Source organism: Acinonyx jubatus, chromosome D2, assembly GCF_027475565.1.
Source record: "Acinonyx jubatus isolate Ajub_Pintada_27869175 chromosome D2, VMU_Ajub_asm_v1.0, whole genome shotgun sequence".
Classification (NCBI taxonomy): Eukaryota; Metazoa; Chordata; class Mammalia; order Carnivora; family Felidae; genus Acinonyx; species Acinonyx jubatus.
The window spans coordinates 1410636-1431282 of NC_069393.1; the positions used below are offsets into that span (position 1 = coordinate 1410636).

Sequence of the window (20647 nt, forward strand, 5' to 3'; positions counted from 1 at the left end):
AGAGAGCTGGAGAGAGAGCAGAAGTGAGCCCGGGAGAACAAACAGCCTCTCTCTGGTCCACTGTTTTACAGCTTAGATTCCAAGTGCAGGTTGCACACCACACACGTTGTTATTACCCGGAAGTGAAAATTATTTCAGCAGAAGTGAAAATGTCAGCACGGAGGGTCTGAGTTCTGGGAGCCTCCAGCGAGGCCAAGTATCAAATAAAACTTCCAGCCAGATTACCCTCTTTCAACAGTACGTCCTTTCCCAAATGCCGTCTGACGTCATTTCTGCTCTTTACCAGAAATGGAAGTATTTCTTCTACAGCGAGCTCCACAAAATAAACAGTGAGGGGTTTGTTCTTTCCCGGGGACAACATGAGATTCCTCCCAAAAGCCTCTCGTGTGGACATATTAAAACCCTTGGTCGCTACCAGCACAAGGTATTTGTTAACATACACAGAACATTGCTTTACGCAGTGTCGTTTTTAAGCTGTTTAGAAGGGAAACTTCTTCGCCGTAACTTATGGCCCCTGAGAAGTCTGCGCACCAGAGGCCCGGACAAAAGACTGACCCAGGCCCCCAGAGATCTGCTGGCCTTTGGCGCATCTCCGCAGCCCTCTGCCTCAGCTGACTCATCTAAAAGATAAGGGGGCCGAATTAGATGGTTTCTGAGGTCCCTTTCCAGTTCCGCGTTCTCTCTGGTTTCCTCTGATATGCGGCATCAAGTGTGTAAGTATTTCACCGTTAACAATTGGGACTTCACGACAAGAGCTAACACGTATGTGGCGATTGGTGTGCGTCGGGCTGTTTCTCAGTACTTTACCAACATTAGCTTACGTCGTTCTCCTAAAACCTTATGAACGAAGTACTCTGATTGGTCCCCGCTTCAGGGATAAGGGAAGCTGAGGCGGCGGAAGCGTCATCCCTCCGGCCAAGTTCACACAACCGGAAAGCACTTGGGCCAGGTTGCCACTCGGGGAGCCGGGCTCCAGACTCCACGGCATTACCACATACCGATCTTTTTATCTAGATGCTAAAAGAGGCGATAGAACAACACGCAGAGGATGATCTCATTTATGTAGGTTAGTTTGTCAGCGAGTGAGTGAGTGAGGAATGAATGAATGAATGAGTGAGTGAATGAATGGAGCAAGTAGCCCCAGTGGGATCCTGCCTTGTTTTACCCCTCCCGTGTGCACATGTGGGCACTGGCACTTTAGAAAGGGTAAGGCTGTGACCCACCTGCAAATCCTTGCTTCGTGTCTCTGGTGGTGACAGCCACATCCCTCAAGACCAGTTGAGAGTGGGCCAGTTGGGCGACGTCGCGACATGTCCAGTTTGCTTCCTGCAGGCCCCTCAAGAGACTGTAGGGTGTTGTGTGCGTGCTGGAGTGTATGTGTGAATTAGAATTTACCCGGAGGCCAGAGATGGCCCCAGTCAGAAGAGCAGCCTGGCAGTGGGGCACATCCCTTAGAGAGGGGTATTGGGCTTTAGGTTTCGAGTTAATGGCGAGGCTTCACCAATGCGATTGAAATGAAATACAGGAAACCCAGCGGTGTAAACTTACTTTCTTACCGGACTGTTTTCTGTTATTCCCACCGTGCAGTAGAACTGGCCCGTGTGACTCACACCTTCTTTTGCTGCCTGCTTTCTGAGAGAGCTACCCTGTCTGCGCTGAGCGTAGGGGTGGGCAGAGAGGAAGCAAAGGCAAGGAAAACCCGGATAAATCAAAGTGGACCCTTCTGGGTGCCGCTGTATCCATAGCACCAAGAAGGCTGGCGTATAGTAGGTACTGAATAAATATTTGAATGAATGAATGGAAACTGGGGCGGAGTAAGCACGTGAAGCTTATTGGTTGAGTCTTACCTATGGATCTTTCTCTATTCAGCAGACAGAAGGATGTTGCTTTGCGTTTAGGGATTGCGAAATGGGTTAATGACTTAGGTGATTCAAAACCACTGTGTGATTGGAATTCAGAAAACCTTGGAAGCGTTCGGGGCTGAAAGGGACCTAGGAGATGCTTGAATCTAACCGTTTCATCCAACCGATGAGCAATCCCGGTCCCAGAGGACTGACGTCACACAGCCTGTTGGAGATTGACTGGGTGTTCAGTTGAGGCATGGGCCACTTAGTAAGACTCCGAATCCCAGTAAGCATATTTAATGGCTCTTCTGAGAAATAATACTTATGATCCCGCATCCCGGGCACTTCAGAGCTTTCGATGCTCGTTGTTGAACGTCTTTCTTACAGAGGGAAAATAAACAATATCGCCAATTTCATTAACAAAGATGCTAGTCTTCTAATGTGGTAGGTCCATCTCTCCAGCCCCCTCCCCTCCCCCTCCCTTCCCTGCACGCACATATCTATTGCGCGCTGTTCCCTAGCCTGTTTTCTCTTCACCCAACAGCCAGTCAAGGGCGTCATTCCACAGCAGCATGTAAGAAGCGCACCAGTATTTTCAGTGGCTGCAGAGAAGTCCATTTATTTGATCACTTCCCTGTCGATGGTCGTATGGCTTCTAATTTTTTTCGCCATTATAAACAATGCTGAAGTGAGCGTATTTTCACATGTGTGTTTTCCTTCCTAGTCGATAAATTTCCACGAGGTAGGTTGTAGAAGCGGGAACTTGCCAGGTCAGAGGACAGCCATGTTATTTTGTATTGTCTGTCTAGTAGATGGCATTTGGAACAGTTCATCTTCTATCTCAGGAAGAGAAAAAGGGGCTCTGCATCACTTTAGGTGAAAGATATATGCCCCGCATAGAAATGATTTTCATAATTGTAGCTCACATCATTTGAAAGCCTCCCTACTTAAAAAGAGACCTTTTTGGTAGAGAAAAGGAATTCTTTTCGAAGGTGAACGCTGCCTCCCTAATAATTTGTTGTGGAAGAACATAATGTGTTCTGTACGGATTCTTAAGGAGGGGTGAGTCTACTTTGGTACCGAGTCCAGGACTTGGGAGCAGAGAGGCCCCCTGTATGAATGCTGCTCTATACATGCTTTGCAAAGAATGCCGGCAGGGTCAGATGTGGACGTCCGTGCGCGTGAATCCTTTAACGCAGGCCGTGTGTGCAAAAGTAGCTTGTTCCAGCGGCCTTATTGATCATGCATCATGGTTTTGAGACCGAAGCATGTGGTTTTCCTGCCTTCTAGAAAAGCACGGGGTAGCTGATTAGAGCCCCACGTGTGGGGCGTAAAGCTGCTGTCCCCTTCACGTGACGACTCCTTGTCCAAACAGGACACTCTGTCAGCTCAGGTCTGCAGGCAAAAAAAGTCTTTTTTAATAGGAATTCTTATCTATTTTTAACTTTTGCCCACGGCCGTCTGGTAGGGTGAGAGCCGTGATGAGAAGGGCCGTGGAGGCCGAGGGGTTCTCGGCTGTCCTCCCTGGTGCTTCCTTCCACGCACACATTCGCACGGGTTGTTGCCGTGACGCTTTGTCCTTCCCGATGGTACAGCCCCAGTCTCTTCTTCCCAGTCCCTGCCTGTGCTGCATTTCTGACTCCGACTTTTGCTCTTTGACAATCTGTTTTCGCGCAACCCGAGAAAGCGAGCTCTGTTTGTTCAGTAAGCACCCGCTGAATGCCAGCTACCCGCAGACACGGGCCTGGGTGCTGAGCGGGGACAGCCCGCTCTCTACGCCGCTGCCCAAGCTGCCGGCCGGCGTCGGAGGACCTTCCTGAGTGGCACTCCGAGCGGACGAGTGCACACAGCGTGACGCTGATGGAAAGGAAGCAGATCACAGCTCAAGGAGATTTGTTTGGTTTCTAGTAACACCCGCCGGGCAGCAGAGGTCTGGATGGACGAATACAAAAACTTCTATTACGCAGCAGTGCCTTCTGCCAGAAACGTCCCTTATGGAAAGTAAGTGTAACTTGCACCCTCTCATGCTGCTTTGCTCGGGATCCTTGGGGGTGGGGGGAGCCCCATGGTCAGCCCGCACCCCAAGAACCACACCGCCTCCAGAGTCGAGAACAGGCGCCCAGGGGTCGAAGCAGGGGCCTCTGCTCGGGACCGGGCGAGGGCCTCGGGCAGGCGGGGTGCGGGAGGTGCCCGGGGTCATGGGGACAGGAGCGTGCGGGGTCCAAGGTCCACTGCCGCCTCAGTGCCGTTCTCAGGAGCAGATTTGATGGAGGGAGCCGGTCAGTTCTTCAGATTGGTAAAGGAATCTTGTTTCCCTCTTCTCCAGTATTCAGAGCCGACTGGAGCTTAGGAAGAAGCTTAGCTGCAAGCCTTTCAAATGGTACCTCGAAAACGTCTACCCAGAATTAAGGTAAGCCCCCCGGGGGGACCTGCGGGGGGTGGGGGGGGTCTCACTTCGCCGGGGCTTAGGAGCAGCAAGTATCGGAGAGGCGGCAAGGCCTCGGAAGGTGAGGAAGTGAAGATTGCACCTCGGACAGGAGGCCAGGAGCTGGACCCCCTCCCCCCCCCAGTGAGAGCTGCGTGTCCTTCCCCCGCAGCTGTCACCAAGCAGCCCTGAGAATGTGCTCCCTGAATGGCGGCCTCCTGACTCATTCCCTTGCCCTTCTCCGGAGAGGTGGAGACAGTCCCAGGTGTCCCCTCATCTAACTCCTTCCCCGTTGGCAAGGGGGGCAGGGGCTAAGCGGCGGAGGACTGTGCTCTAACCGGCCGTGTAAGCGGCCCGAGGAGCAGCGCCCGCCCCCCCCCCCCCCCCAGGTGTGTGCGCTGTGCCCATCCTGCCCGGCTGCCTCTGTCCGGCCTCCCGGTTCTGGCGCCCCGGGCGTCCCCGTCCTCGCGTGTCTCGCCCCAGTTGGCGAGAGTTGGAAGCTGAGACCCAGCACCGACTCGGGCGCAGATCCAAGAATACCTCCGCTCTGCCGCTTGCCATTTGGCCCCTGCTGCCCGGGTACCACCGCCCCCTCCTGTGCAACCGCCGATGGTGGCACCCAGCAGGGGCGCGGGGACCGGGACCCCGCCCACGGCGCCTCCCTCCTCCAGGCTGGTCTCTACCCCACGTAAAATGGGAGTCATGACGCCGGCACCCTGCTTCCCTCCAGGAGAGCTCATCAGAAGCACTCTTCCGCGCCTTCTGTCCACACCCGGCGTCTCATTGTAAATTAACGTGAGCCCCGCGTCCCAAGGGAGCACTGATACCCTCATCGGCGGGCGCGCGGGCCTCGGGCCTTCGGGATCCATATCCACTTCATCTTCGTAAAGGGGCTGCCAGACAGCTCTTGGCTTTAATGCGGCACATCCCTTCTTCTGCATATGCCCACAGCGTTTCACCGAGAGTCCCATGTCTCCCAGCCCGGGGACCGGGAACGCGACAGCCCCCACCGTGATCTTTTGCACTAACGGCTCCTCCAGAGCCCTTCTCACAGAGACGCGTTGGAGGGTTAGATGATGCGGCTGGGCCTCATCGCGGCTACTCGCACACATGGCCCCCTGGAACCGTTGCCTCGGCTTTTAAAGCAACGTACGACGTCCTGCCCCCCTCCCCCCGCCCACCCCCAGCCGGAAGAGAGGGCAGAGCGGGACGGTGTCCTCCCTCCGGCCCCCTCTGTGAAGGATAGCTTTCACTGGGGATTGGGAACGGTGTCGGTCACCAGCGGTAGCCCCCCGGTCGTCGTCTCTCTCTCTCTCAGCTCATGCGGGGCCTCCCAGCAGCAGATCGTAGCCCCCCAATGGCACCCACCTCGTATTTGCTGGCCTGGGTCTTAGTGGGTAATGATGCCAGGCAAGAGCGACATCAAATGCGATTTCACCCCGAGGTGACACTGGACCGTGTCCGAAGCATCGCGCACCGTGCCGGCAGGTGACTCCGCTGCCCCGACCCCGCCCTGCACCAGGCAAGGGAGACACCAACTTCGTACTTGTGTCGTGGCCATGGTAATCACTGCCACTTACCGAGTGCTTCCCAAGAGCCCAGCTTATGAGGCAGTATTTTTACATGATAACTTGCAGGTGGCCTGTTCCTCGGGTGCCGTGCGGAAGAGGGGGGTGAGGTGTGGAGAGAGCGGGAGGTCTGAGAGACGACGCAGCTGGTGCAGGGCCCAGGCCAGGTGCAGATGCGGGTCGAATCCCAAGGTGTGTCATTCCCCCCACCCCCCCCCCCCCGCCATGCCCTGGGTCTGTTTGTGGCAAGGCCACCCGACAAAGCCACTCAGGTTCTCCCCTCTGCCGGGCAAAGGTCAGATCCTAAGTTTTCTGGGAAGTTCAAGCGGCACATGACCACGCTCACTGCTTTTCTTTTACTGTTTTTTTTTTTTTTTAAATACGTATCTTTTTTTTTTATTTTTTTTCATGTTTATTTTTGAGAGTACGAGGCGGGGGAGGGGCAGAGAGAGGGGGGACAGAGGCTCCGAAGCAGGCTCTGGGCCCACAGCAACGAGCCCAGGGTGGGGCTCTAACTCACGAACTTGTGAGACCGTCAGCTGAGCCGAAGTCCGACACTCAACCCACGGAGCCACCCAGGCGCCCCTCATTCACTGCTTTCCTAAAGAACTTCCAACGGACCAACACCGAAGAATACAGGAGCTTTTCCTTTCCAGAAACGTTTCCCTGACGTGGAATACAAAGACTCGTCCTCCAGCGTGATCTTCAGTCGGGCTTAGAAATCCAGGACGTGGGCGAAACGCTGCCTCGCTGAGACCGCCCGCCAGTGGGGGAGGGGCACGGGGTCTAGTGGAGGACTTCCTCACGTGGTTCCTGCTGCCTGAGATAAAGTCACCAAGCCGAGGAAGTGGATGGCGGGAGCTGGGGGCTCCCGCGGAATTAAGCAGACGATTCTCCCGTTGCTTTCCAGGGTTCCCGACCACCAGGATATAGCTTTTGGGGCCTTGCAGCAAGGAACCAACTGCCTGGACACTTTGGGACATTTTGCTGATGGTGTCGTCGGAGTTTACGAGTGCCACAATGCAGGGGGGAACCAGGTATGTGCGTGGGGTGGACTTTAGCTCCCGGAGACCTGGAGACAACGGGGAAGGGGCCCTGACGTTACAAGTCCTAGCTGCTGCCTTTCTCCTGTGACCCCAGTTGTCCGTGAGGTAGCTCCTGCCTGTCACCTGCTAGCAGACGGCCACCAGATCGGGTGGGGTGTCCCGGATCAGAGGCGTGGAGCCTGTCAGCAGCCTTGGGCCAGTCTTAATCTCCTCCTCCTCCTCTTCCTCGTTTTCCTGCTGCCTCCGTCCTCCCTGTGATGTGTGCTCATCCCCAGAGCACCTGTTCTGTGTCCCCATCTGTGTCCAGTCTCCGAATGTGCTTGTCAACACCTACCTATGCCCCAGTTAAATGGGTACTTAACCACAGTCCCTGTGGCGGCCGCCAGAGTCATTCCTGGTCCCCCTGCCTGTTAGACAGCAACGGCTTAGATAGAAAAATTAATAATTACTAGCTTCGGTCTGACACACATACACACACACACACACACATGCAACTTTTCCAGGAAGCGTAAAACCCCACCACCTTCTATCCTCACTGAAAATGAGACCAAGAAGGCTTGATGGGCCTAACCGTGGCCTACGTGTTCCAGAAGACAACAGTCTAGAAAGCCATTTTGTAATGAGATAATAATAGGTATTTGGAAAACCATGGGCTTTGTACGCAAAAAAGGTTGGGCAATGCTAAGTACTCTTACCTCCTTGAAAATATGCCAAGCTCTCAGAGGGCCTGCAGTTTAAATGGGGTGAGGCGGGGGTTGGGAGGCAGTTTAAATGGGGTGAGGCGGGGGTTGGGAGGCAGTTTAACTCGGTGTATACAGGTTTATTGATCCCAGAGCCTTCTTTAAAAAGGATTTTTTTTTTAATATATGAAATTTATTGTCAAATTGGTTTCCATACAACACCCAGTGCTCATCCCAAAAGGTGCCCTCCTCAATACCCATCACCCACCCTCCCCTCCCTCCCACCCCCCTAAAAAGGATTATTTTTAAAAGAGGGCCCCTCCTCCCATGTACAGCTGGTGGCTCCAGACCCCACCCCCAGGGAGTATCTAGGCAGACTGCGATCCCCAAATGCTCCCTTCACTTGGTGATGGCATCTTAGCAGATGCTTGGAATGGTCCGGACACCCTAAATCAGACAAGAGGCGGGGAGCCAGCTTCAGGAGGCAGCCAGGGCCGGCCCAGCACCTGCGTGCCGCCCCCACCGCCCCCCGCCTGGGCTCCCAGGGTCTCCCCTCTGTCCCCAGAGCCTCTGTCCTATGGACAGGCAGTGAGCTTTGCGTGAGCGCCCAGCCAGCCTCTGGGTGCAGCTGGATTTACCGATTTCAAGTATTTCAGCCTGTGATATGTGGGTCCCCGTTTGTACTCTTTCCCGGGCCCCCCAAATATGAGGGGTCAGCTGGAAGGAAGACCCGTAAAGAGGGAAGGAAGGAGAGGAGGAGGGAGGACACAAGTCGGGCAGTTTGTTGGTTGGGGACAGGAGGGGGGGGGGGCGGGGAGGCACTGTTCCTGCCTTTCAGTCCGAGGCAGTGAAATTAAATGTGATCCCACCTCTTGCTGGGGACCGCATGGCCTCTGTGACATACTCAGCCTCACACAACAGGGGATGACACAGGGTCACGTGGCGTTGCTGTCATCCTTGTCCCGGCCCAGGTCTGACTGCGGGAGGCCGTGCAGGGATGGCTCCCTCTACGCTGAGCAGTAGAGGTTCGGGGCTGCGGTGGGAGGCGGGAGGGGTGTGAGCACGGGGACAGGCAGGGGTTTTATCTGCTTCTGTCCAAAGCCATGATGAAACTGCTGGAAGTTTGCCTTCAAGTTATTTACCATCCCTGTTGTTAGACGTTTTATAATTCTGCCTTGGCGTCCCCCCCCCCCCCAATTCATTCCTGGGGTTTCCCTCTGTCACATTTGTGATGTTCTGATGATCCAGTGAAAGTTAAAGGGCTCAGTCCTTTATATTTTAGCAGCTCTCCTGGGCAATGAGAAGTCTTACTCCGTAGAACATCTGAAAGTAATTTTTTTAATGTTTCTTTACTTATTTTGAGAGAGAGAGAGAGCATAATCAGGGAAGAGAGAGAATCCCAAGCAGGCTCCGCACCATCAACACAGAGCCCGACACGGGTCTCGAACTCACGGACAGTGAGATCATGACCTGAGCCGAAATCCAGTCGGGGGCCTAGCCTACTGAGCCAGCCGGGTGCCCCTCTGTAGGGCATCCTAAAAGTAAGTGTGCCGGCCGGCCGTGAAGGATTTCCCGTCACCGCCCACCCTGCCCTCAGCGTCTCAGGCACCAGCTTCTGTCCCGGTCTCTGTGCTTGGCTCTCAACCACTCAGTGGCCCATGTGATCACCCCCACCAGTGACGGCTGGTGGCTGTGGCTCTGGATCCCAGATCCTGCCTGCATGTTGGTATCTCAGCCCACGAACACTCCTCTGGCTTGCCCCGGACATTCTCAGTTTACACCTGTTTCTCTCCATGAAATTTTTCTTTGCTCCCCCTCTCAGTGTCCGAGGTGTCCTGGTTATAGTCCCCTGATGTCTAGGCATCGGAGCTCGCTGGTGGCAAGCTGCTGTCAGGGCACCGTCTTCGGGGGAGGAAGTAGTTGGGGACAGTGGAGGAGGCCACCCAGACACGGCTGCTCCCAGCTGTGCACACAGGTGACAGTGCTGTGGCCCAGCCCCGACCTTGGCCTGTCCCAGAGCCTGCGCAGAGCAGACCCCGGTGCCGTGCCTGGGGCTGTCGTGACAAACACACGTGACGGCCTGTGCGGAGCCAACCCGTTCCCACTCTTTTTTACCCTTTCCTGTTGTGAGACCATTGCTGTTCTCGCACAGGGTGACTTCTCCTCCCTTTCAGCAGATATTTGCGGGGGACCCGCTGTGCCAGGTGCTGCCCCCTCAGGGGTCATAGACGGGAGGACACAGCCCCGCCTCTCCAGGGAGCAGGTTTCCACTTGCTCTGAGCACTCCTCCTGTGGTTTTGTGCTGGAATAGCCCCGAAAGCTTTTAAGAAATACGGACGCCAGGTCCCATGCCCAGAAAGCCTGGGATTTCACTTGGCCTGGGGCCGCAGAGCACTGGGGCTTTCGAAAGCTCCCGAGGCGGGTGATTCTAAAGGAGCAGCTGCACAGTGAAGAGTTTCCTCGAGGGAGAGGCCACATCACTGAGGGACCGGGAGGCAGTATGATGATGTGGTGTACTTTCACCCACACACCTGGGAACACCTTCCTCCGTGGACCGGCCTGAGGCCCAGAGAGAGCCGCCTTCTAGATCAGCGCCGTCCAGCTGTGCTTTGTAAAGTGAGGACGGTGTTCTCGTCCGCCCCGTCGGGTTCTCCCCGACCACTTGCAGCGACAGAGCACTCAGAACGTAGCTAATGCGACCGAGGGTGTGAGGCATTTGCTCCATTTAACTGAACCGAGGCGGGGCGCCTGGGTGGCTCAGTCCCTTAGGCGTCCCACTCCGGCTCAGGTCACGATCTCGTGGTTCGTGGGTTTGAGCCCCGCGTTGGGCTCTATGCTGACAGCCCACAGCCTGGAGCCTGCTTGGGATTCTGTGTCTCCCTCTCTCTCTGCCCTCCCCCCCCCTTTCACTCTGTGTGTGTGTGTGTGTGTGTGTGTGTGTGTGTGTGTGTGTGTGTCTCAAAAACAAAGGATTAAAAAAATTTCTTTTTCCCACCGTACTGGGGAGTGTGGTTCTGGAAGGCAGAGCTCACGCCTGCCGCTTGCAGAGAACCCAACTCGTAAACCCGCCACGAGTGAGCCCCATCTGATCTGACGGAAAGTGATGCTTTCTTGAGCAGTGTGCCACATGGGTGAAAACTGAGGGTAGATAACATTCCCTCACTGAAAATAGGGTCCCGTGCTCTGGAAGAGTAAGGTTTGTTATGTGGTTTCTGGCTGAGCCCCAGCAGACACACAGGAAATGGGAACATTAATGGCCGGGCTTTTTTAAGAGGAGCGGCTCAAAAAAGCGTTCCTTAAATATTTATGAACTTTATTTGACAAATCCAGATCATTGAAATGCAACACAGAAGAACAAAGTGGCAACTAGCTGTGTTGTTTGCACAGCTGAATTAGTTTTTCTGAAATTCAGCCTAAAGTCGGCTTTAAAATAATTAAGCGCACAGTGGCAAGAAGCTCGTAGAAACTGAGACGTGAGCTTTAACTGGGTATCTGTTTGCAGCCCTTCCAGCGGCTTTTGACACCTGCTTCCCGGAACCATCTAAAATCTTAGCCCGGAGCTGGGGGGGGGGGGGGTGTCTCGGTGCCATTGTTTCACACAAGCCTCGCTGGACACGTGACGAAAGACCGCATGCACGTCCTCCTTCTCGGGGGCCTTTGTGCCGTGAGTGACGCCCTCAAGTGCCGGTGACGTTGGGCACCTGTTGGCACTTGAGAAGCACCGACTGTTGAGTGACGGCATCGTGGAAGGTTGCAGTCGCCCCTCAGAGGCGGCACGTGGCCCTTCCCAGAGGGCGCTCTGCAGCGCTCACTGCCAAGAGCCGCTGGTGGGGACAGGTGGGGACAGGGCTCCGAGCTCCCGAGTCTGAGAGTCGCAAAGGAAAGCAGCCCGGGCGGTCTCTTCTATCCTCGGACTTTCAGAGCCTTTAAGAGACTTCTTTCCGAATTTGCGGAGGGAAACATGGCCGAAACTCACCATTTCCCAAATGTACTTGACCTGGAACTAACTTCATAGAATTCCTCATGGAGCACACTTTGAGAAACACTAGTTAACAGGTGAGGACGTTGAAGCCTAGGGGAGTGAGGGCACTGGCCCGAGTCGGCCTCCCTGTTAGGAGCGAGGCAGCCGGAGAACAGGCTAACGGCTTTTCCAGTCCCTACAGGGGCTGCCTGTCTGGGCCCCACCATTTGTCCCAGGGTGACCTAGGTATTGAATAGTGAGGCTTCTTCAAAAGGTCACTTATTCCCTGGGTGCCTGGGTGGCTCAATCAGTTAAGCGTCTGACTCTTGACTTTGGCTTGTATCATGGTCTCATGCTTCGTGAGTTTGAGCCGCACATTGGACTCTGCACGGACTGCACAGAGCCTGCTTGAGATATCCATTCTCTCTCTCTCTCGATAAATACACTTTAGAAAAATGATAATTTATTCCCTCTCTCCTCTCCGTCCCCTTAGAAGAAAAGGAAAATAATTTCTCCAAAGCAGTTAATAGTGCCTAAGTGTCCGTGGTACATTCATGTGTGTGTTACGTGTTCTCCCCGCTGGAGAGCCAGCCCCACAAGGGCGGGGCCCTGCCTGTCTGTTCACCGCCCAGGGCCCGGCCCTGCGAGAGCACCTGGGTCGCTGCAGGGCGCAGTGGGGCCATTGCGAGGACGGCTGTATCGTGGCAGCTTTCCCGGGCACGCGGCAGAAATGACGCTGCGGGTAGTCTGTCCTGATAGAATTCTGCGTTGGGAGACGCCTTGCTGCTTCTGGATCCCGAGCGCTCATTTGGGTGTTTACCTCTTCGAAAGGGTCCCGTCCTAGAGCGGAGGTCAGAAGCCACCTTCCTCCTGTCCCACCCGCTGCCCTGCCGGGAGCCTTCTGCCCGTGGCCACACTCCCACTTCTTCCCCATTCTCTGGCTTTCTGCCGTTTGAGACAGTCTTATCGAGTACTCAGAATAACTAGTTGTGCTGTGTGTGTGTGTGTGTGTGTGTAAATACATAGGCCCAGCCGCAGGGATCTCAGACCTTCCTGAGCATTAAATCACCCACCACCCAGTAGTGAGGCTACACGCTGTACGTTTTGCCTAAATTGGCCCTGTGTAATTTATAATTTTCACACGTTACAATCCACATTCGTAAAGGCTGTTTCCAGACCACGCCTGCAGGGGGCGCAGAGCCTTCCCAAAAACGACGTGGGTGGAAGAGTTGGCCCTGCACCGTCCGTCTGGTGGGAACCACGCACGAACCACCACCGTGTCTCCAGCTCGCGTTTAAGGGTAGAAGATGAGCGTGGTGCTCTGATTTGCGTCTGGGGCTGACATAGTTAATACTGCTTATCTTGGTTCCTGGGCGTTCTCAGAGCCCTGCTGCCACGACGGTCTGCAAAAACCTTGGTGCTGCGCCGGGAGGCCCCCCCGGACACCCCCAGCTGTAGCCCCGCCCAGCCCCCCCGGACACCCCCAGCTGTAGCCCCGCCCAGCCCCCCTGACACCCCCAGCTGTAGCCCCGCCCTTAGGCGGAAAGTGGCGTGTGGGCCCTGCGTTGGCCCAGGGGGCTCCACATCCCGGCTCCGCAGCGTGACCCTTTCCCTTCGGGGGCCCCGTCCCCCTCGCGGGCCCGCGCGTGGCCCGCCCCTGACCTGCAGTTTTGCGTTCCAGGAATGGGCCCTGACGAAGGAGAAGTCGGTGAAACACATGGACTTGTGCCTGACAGTGGTGGACCGGACGCCGGGCTCGGTCATAAAGCTGCAGGGCTGCCGGGAAAACGACAGCAGACAGGTAGGGTGCGCGTGCCCCTCGGCCTGGCCTCCCGGTGCCGCCTCCGTGGCCTCGACGGCAGCGCGTACGCCGTGATTGTTGCCGTGCCGGCTGCCCCACCGGACTCCAGCTCCCGCGATCTGCCCGCCGTCCCCCTACCCTGCTGGGCAGTCCCCAGCGTGTGGCCGGCTGTCCGCGAATCCCGTGCTGGGCGAACATGGGATCGTCATGTCTCTGCAGGGTGCGGGGTGCGAGTGCTGCGAAGGCTCCTCGGTCTCCGTGGGCACCGGCTCTGGATGGCGTGCTTTCTCTCCTCTGCCCCCTGTGGGCCGCTCTCCCATGAGTGCCCCATCCTGGGTTATGGCTCCCCGTAACTTCTTGACCGATCTGTTTCGTGATTATATGCTCGGCTCCTCCGAAGGTCGGTGAACGCCTTGCCTTCTCTAGCCTGGGCACGGTGGTAGGGGCAGGTCATTTCCTCCCCTCCGTGCTGTGCAAGGGAAACAGGGCTGGTGGTCCCCTGTCCAGAAGCTTCTCTGTAGCAGCTGCTTGTTTGTGGGCACCCTGAAAGTATCTGGTGACGTCGGTGAGCACCAAGGAGATAATGGACGGTGGTGGCTGTGGATGTGTAGGTCTGAGTGCTGGATGTGATGACCGCAACCCCGTAACTTTCCGCCTCATCAGACCCCCCTGCACGTCGGGGCACAGGACCTTGGGCCCAGGAGCGGAAGGGTCGGCCGGAAGCGCAGGGCGGGCCGAGCAGGCGTGCAGGAGTGACGTGCGTGCGTGCGGGCAGAGGGAGCGTGGCCCGGGCTCAGAGCCCACTGAGAAGTTAGTGAAACACTGAGCCACAAATAAGTGCAAGGAAAGGAAGGGAGGTTCATAACAACATCGCCAAAGGGGGGGTGCTTTCATTCTGTTGCATTTTGGGGTGCTGACAAACCCACAGCCCCGAAGGAAAGACCTGTGCAGACACACCTGTATTTCTTTCTTAAGCCAGTGGTCTGGCATTGCTTATTTCTCACGTTAATCTCATTCTCTCCATGCCGCTAGATATTTTAAAGAAAGCTTACGTTCTTATTTGTTAAATATCCTTGCTTTTTAAACTTACAAAAATGCTACGTAAGTTCAAGTGGATGAAACCTTATACGCACACTCTCTCAAGTGTATACGTGTGTGTGTATATATATATATACACACACACGTGTATATGTATATATACACACACACACATATATACATGTATGTACATATTTATGTATGTATGTTTCCAAACAGTTTAGAATGTTTTTGCCTTTGAAGCGGGTTTGCTCTGACATATTCCCAGGGGGTAACATGGAGACATGCCCTTTCTTGACTGGGGTGATGGCTAGTGTCAGAAATAGAAACGTAGCCCCAAAAGGACCTTCCAACATGCCAACGTGTGGAGCGGGCTTGCCTTCATACAGTCCCTTCTTCTCAGGTAGATGGGTGTAGGGAAACGGAGGCACAGAGCCAGGAGCCTGAGTGGGCTTCTAGTTCAACACCGGCTTCACAAAAGGGGAGGCTGAGACCCGCATCTTCTCTCCAGGGTCCCCTGGGAGGACCGAGGCCAAAACCAGGTCCCTTGCTTAGATCCCGTTGTCGGAGAAACGCTTGCCTCTGGCCGCAACTGGCCTGACCGCTGGGTGTCCCCGCATCCTCTACTCAGCGGAATCCCTGGTTTAGCAGCGGGTGCCTCCCCCGCACGGCTGTCTGCCCACAGTCTGCCATCCTCAAATGTTCATCTGTGTTGACGGCACGGTTTCAGGAGTGCACGGTACCCCTAGTCCGCGAGCGCGACCGCCCAACGGGGAGGCCCCTGTCCCCTGGACCCGGGCCGCCCACAGTCCTGCTGGTTGGGCATCGATGCACCCAGGATTCCATGATGCCCCCCGCTCAGGCTGCAGCCACGCTACCATGGAGTGTCACGGGGCAGGGGCGTCCATGGAGGCACAAAGAAGGGACAAACTGATGATTTTATCTGGTCACCAAACCTCCTAAAAGAACAGAACAAAACAGACGCGTAACCTCTGGAGGAGCTACTTTAGCGGGAGCTGGTCTTATCTCAGGAGTTGACAGGTGATCCTGCTGTAGTCCCAGGTCTTAGGAAGTGTCACTGACCCCCCGAGAGGCTCACACCAGGAGATGGAAAATTGTTGCAGACTCTTCTGGCTTTGTGGCACGTGGAAATGTGGGGGCTGTTTCAGGAGAGCCTCGATGCCCCAGAAATCTGACCCGTGAGCCCGGGCGGAGGGCGCTGCCTTCCAGAGACACAGCTGGGGTTGGGTTATTTTTTTAAAGACCTTCCATTTAGCTGATGTTCTGACACATGACAGGCAGAGCCCCTCCAGAGAAGGAAATCAGATTCCATTCATTCCGTGTCCTTTGTCAAACCCGATTCTTGGCCACTCAGAGTGACACGGGGATGTGGGCAGGGCGTACACACTTCCCATGACAGTGGAGGAAACCTGCGCGAGGAATGACTGACGGCCAGGGAGCCAGAAAGGAGGAGATGACAGGCAGGTAGCCGTGACCTCCCCCGTGTTCATCTGATCACGCTGAATTTCACTGTTGGCAAAAACTCCAGGTTAGCGGGCCGTGCGAATGCGTATCCCAGGGTCCCTGTGCAGAAGGTCGGTTCCCAGGGAGCTGGGCTCCCCTCCGCCTCTTCTTGCCTCCTTCCCCACCTCGTTCATTTGCCGTTTGAGACGAGGCTTCTCAGCTAAATTTATCTTGAAGCCGCACTGTCCTGCCAGTTGGACTATTTGGTTTCCAGGCACGTCTGTGTGCTCGTGTTGTGTGTGCATTTGCAGAGTCAGAGGGGAAAGGGAGGCAGGAGGAAGAAAATTCAATTCCACGGTGTCAAAAGGATTTGCAGAAATACTTACGGAAAGGAGCTTTAGCGCACACAGTGTAAAAAATTAATTAGAATCACAGACTATGTTAATGAAGGGAGAGCTTTGGGGAGAAAAAAGGGTGATACTTTTTTTTTTTTTTTAAAGAACAAACATTGGAGATTTCTACATGGGGGTAAACAGCAGGGTGGGGGGGCTCAGATTTCCTGCCTTTCCTTCCCTTTCCTTTAGGCTGTGGGCTTTCTCTCCTGACTTGGTTGGTTGGTTGGTTGGTTGGTTGGTTGGTTGATGAGTTGATTGATTGGTGAGTTGATTGACTGGCTGATTGAGTTTGGTTAGCTGGTGGGTTGAGGTTGACGGGTCGGTTGCTGGGTTTGGTTTTGGTAGGGGGGAGGATGCGCACGCTTGAGTAAGAAGACGTTCTGCCCTGTGCTCTCCAAGTGCCCCGTTTGGAACTCGGTTGTGCCAGGCAGAGCACTGGGAGACTCTAGTGTGGCTGAGGCAAGTTTCTCACACACACGGCCCCCAAGGAGCCCACAGACTAGTAGAGAAAACGGACAGTCCAGAAACAGGTTCCTCAACGTGACATTCTGGCCACTCAAGCATCTCTTTCCCTCTCGCTGCACCTGACACAGTTCTTCTGGCTCAGCCGAGCAGGAGGACCTACGTGAGAGTGTGGAGGTGCCCAGGCCATGCCCTCTGGGCAGGGCTGCCTTCCAGTAACCAGGGGCACGATTGGGGTCCCCTCTGACCTGGCTCAGCTTCCTGGGGCTCCTTCCTTGAGGTGAAGGATCATCAGATGAGGCCTTCTTGGGGACGAATGCAGAGTCCCTACATCAAGTCCTTGTAATGACTGAGGATAGCAGGTGCCCAGGCGCTGGTGCTCGGACAAGGGCACAGCCACAGGAGGGAGAGGGCGGGACAGGAGAAGCAGTCCCCGGCGGCCTGGGAAAGGAGGCTTTGAGTTGCAGACCGAGGCGGAGAGCGGAGGTTTCTTTCCTGGGCGCTTCACAGCACCTGGGGCTGCTTTGTGGGGGGCCCGTTGGTAACTCCCATCCATCGTGATCAGAGACCACACCCCCCCCCCAAAAAGATACTTGGTTCTTTGGGTTTTTAATGTAGCCAGAAGACCCCGCCAAAAGGATCTGTTTCATGCCGTTCTGTTCGCGCCCTTACTGTAAGGCATTCTCCTGTCTTCTGCAGAAGTGGGAACAGATCGAGGGCAACTCCAAGCTGCGGCACGTGGGCAGCAACCTGTGCCTGGACAGCCGCGCGGCCAAGAACGGGGGCCTGAGCGTGGAGGTGTGCAGCCCGGCCCTGTCCCAGCAGTGGAAGTTCACGCTCAACCTGCAGCAGTAGGAGAGCCGGGGAGGCCGCGCCGGCCTGTCTCCTACACCGTTGGGCTGAGTTTGGTGATCACGTTATTATGTTTCTTGAACTTTCCGCGAAACTATATACCTCAGTATTCCATCACGGTCTGAAAGTCGGAGAACTTCTGCGAGGCGCGGGGCCTGGGCGGACACGGAAGAGGCCAGGAGAGAGCAACGGCTCTCTCCCCTCACAGGAGACAGCCGGGCCCCCTTCCTGAGGCCACAGCCCCCCCGGTGCCCCCCCCACCCCCCGGTTTCGGCCGGGGAAGTCCCGGACGACCCCCCAGGGACGGCAGAGAAGCGGCCCGAACGCGTACGAGTTGGGGGCAGGGAGGGTGGAAGGGGTGTCGTTGCTACGTCACCACGAGGAGAACTCTCTCGAAATCTCCATGTTTGATCCCATTGAAATCACGTCGGGTTTCCACAGCAGCGAACCACGTCGCTTTGCAGGTTTACGTCGTAGTCCCCTGTCCCCACTCCTCTATTCCCAGCTGTCTTCCCAGCACAGACCCCCCCTCTTCCACATGATGTACTTGCTGTATCTGAGTATGAACTTTTCTACAGTGGGACACTAAATATAAGTATATAGAACGAACGTACGGTCAGTTCCCTATGGTTTCTGTAGGTTGTTCTCATCTTGTAAATTCTCCACAGAGCAGTTCACAGCCGGAAGGAAGAGGGACGAGGCTCTCCCGGAGGGAGGAGGTGGTCTCCTTTGCCCCCTGGAGCATCCTCATGAGCAGGTGCTATGGGGGCCGCTGCGGGGGGGGGGGGGGGGGCTGCCCTACACAGGGCACCTCTGTTGCCTTCAGCCCGGAAGTCACCGCCAAATGTTGGGATCCACATTTTGTGCCCTCGGTATCTGTAAACGTGGATGGGTTACTTATTTTAGCAGACGTTGCTTTGGGTCTTTTTAAATTCCAATTTCTTTTCTCTTAGGGAAAAAAAAACAAAAACAAAAACAGACAAAAAAAAAAAAACCACCCCTTCCCATGGCCCTCAGTAGGTGATGGCAGGAAGCTGTCAGAGACCAGCACCGGACTCATCGGGAGAGTCTGGGCGAGCTGGCAAGGCTGGCCACGGTCCCTGGGCTCTGGAATCTGGCCTGCCCTTACTGTCCCTCCCGGGCCCAGGTGACTGCTGTCGGTCATGGGCATTCGGTCAACCGTTAGGAAAGGTACAAACCGAAAGACGCCTGATCCGTTGACACGGAGGGCATGGAACACAAGGCTTGTGCTTTAGGAAGCAGCTGTCGATATAAACCACAAGACCGGAACTAAAGCTACTACAGGAAGAGGCACCCGGCAATGTCCCCGCAGAGTCCTCCTTGCCTTTGCGGCGGCCCCGCACGCAGGGACAGAGTGGCTCCTTGGTCATTCTCGCGGCCACTGCCTCCCTCTCCCCTCTCCTGCCTGCTGCCCACACCCGGGCCCGGTCTTAAAGAGGCCGGCCACCCACAAGCTGCGGCACCGTGGGGCGCGCATCAGAAATTCACCTCCTCGGGCCCCTTTGGGCAGAGACTGGGAGGTCACAGAGTGAGAAGCGTCCCCAGAAGATTCCGCTGGGTTGACGCTCTGCAAAGTGCCACTCTCTTCCCTGCCTGTTCCTCTAGGAAAGGGGATCTTCCTGGTCTTTTGTTCTCCACTGCACAAGCCCTGCGCGTGTTTGCTCCGGGACGCTGGGCTCGGGTATAGAGGCGTGGCCGGGTGACTGTCCTGTGTCTTCCTTTCTGGCCCCCTGCCAAGCACCCAGAGGCGCTTTCAGCGGGCAGGGAGGCCCTAGCCGGCTCGACGCGGCACACCTGTGTCCTCAGAGGCTGGTCTCGACTCCAGGTGGGCCCCTGGGGAGAGCGTCGGGTACCCGCGCGAGGCTGTGGGATGCAGGCGGGGCGGGAACCAGTGTCTACAGGTGAGCTATGTTTACATGACACAGTGTGCCAAAGTGACTTACTGTGGTTGCGTTACTTTTTTAGTCATCGGGACGATCCCACCCTCTCCCGTTTTTACAAGTACGGATTCTTTTCCTAAGAGCCCTTTGAGCAAAGCGTGGCAAAGTGAGTCGTCTTCTCTGTGGTGGTCTTTTCTTACGTCCTCATAAACGCTAAAAACGATGGTATCTGTGAGTATGTTTTGCAAACTCAAAATATAGTTTGGTAAATTTTTTTTCCAGTTGATTTTTAAAAACTGCTGTACAGAGCTTGTACTTTGTCCATTTTATAGATGGAAACCATCCTCGAAAATTGTTTAACTTAAATAAAGAGAAGATACTTTATAGATAACGCTCTGTGCTGGTGGCTAACGTCATTCCCGGGCTTTACAGGATGGAGGGGACTAGTGTGGGAGGACCAGGAAGACGGTCTGTCTGCTTTGGGGACCCCGCTCAGTGACCATTTCCTATCACACTTCTAAAACGCATTCACTTTTTACTGCTGCGCCCTCGCGGGGTTTATTCTTACTTGTAATAATTACTGTTACTGTTATTGTTTGTGGAACGTTCCCGATGTGCCTGCCAGGCCCTGAGCCGTGGCCCGGAACATACTCTCGTCGCTCACAGTAGCCTGTGAGACAGAGTGATGGGCTGCCTCTTGTAGCTGGTCAGAGAGGCTGCTGCTGGAAGCCCTTAACCTCCTCAAGGTCAAGGGCTATAACGTGCTCAAGGTCATGCCACTTCTAAGTGCTCACCTGGAGTCTGCCCTGGGCACTTAGAGCCTGCATGCCAAACCGGGGTGGGGGCAGGGAGCAAATATTTTCACAGCTTCTTAGCATTTTAATTTTTTTTAATGTGTATTTATTTGAGAAAGAGATAGAGATTAGTGTAAGCTAAGAAGGGGCGGAGAGAGAGGGAGACACGGAATCCGAAGCAGGCTCCAGGCTCTGAACTGTCAGCACAGAGACGCGGGGCTCGAACCCATGAACTGTGAGATCGTGACCTGAGCTGAAGTCTGGCACTTAACCAACTGAGCCACCCAGGCACCCCAGCTTCTATAGTATTTTAAATCTATATACCTGCTTACCATTTTCCTGGGGCTCTTCAATGCCATCTGAGGCTGGCTGAGGTCCTTTCCCTTCTGTCTTTTAACATAGCTACCGTTGGGGTC

The 20647-nt window shown here is 55.3% G+C and overlaps 1 protein-coding gene across 1 annotated transcript in view; it reads left to right on the plus strand.

The window, feature by feature from the left end:
- The window catches only part of GALNT2 (polypeptide N-acetylgalactosaminyltransferase 2), a 192070-nt gene extending 172242 nt beyond the window's left edge, over positions 1-19828 (plus strand). The window contains exons 12-16 of the mRNA XM_027046941.2: positions 3753-3845; positions 4171-4254; positions 6748-6874; positions 13206-13325; positions 17384-19828. Of these exons, the coding sequence (XP_026902742.1) occupies positions 3753-3845; positions 4171-4254; positions 6748-6874; positions 13206-13325; positions 17384-17539 (580 nt within the window). The 3' untranslated portion in view covers positions 17540-19828. The remainder of the gene's footprint in view (positions 1-3752; positions 3846-4170; positions 4255-6747; positions 6875-13205; positions 13326-17383) is intronic.
- Positions 19829-20647: the final 819 nt, after the last annotated feature.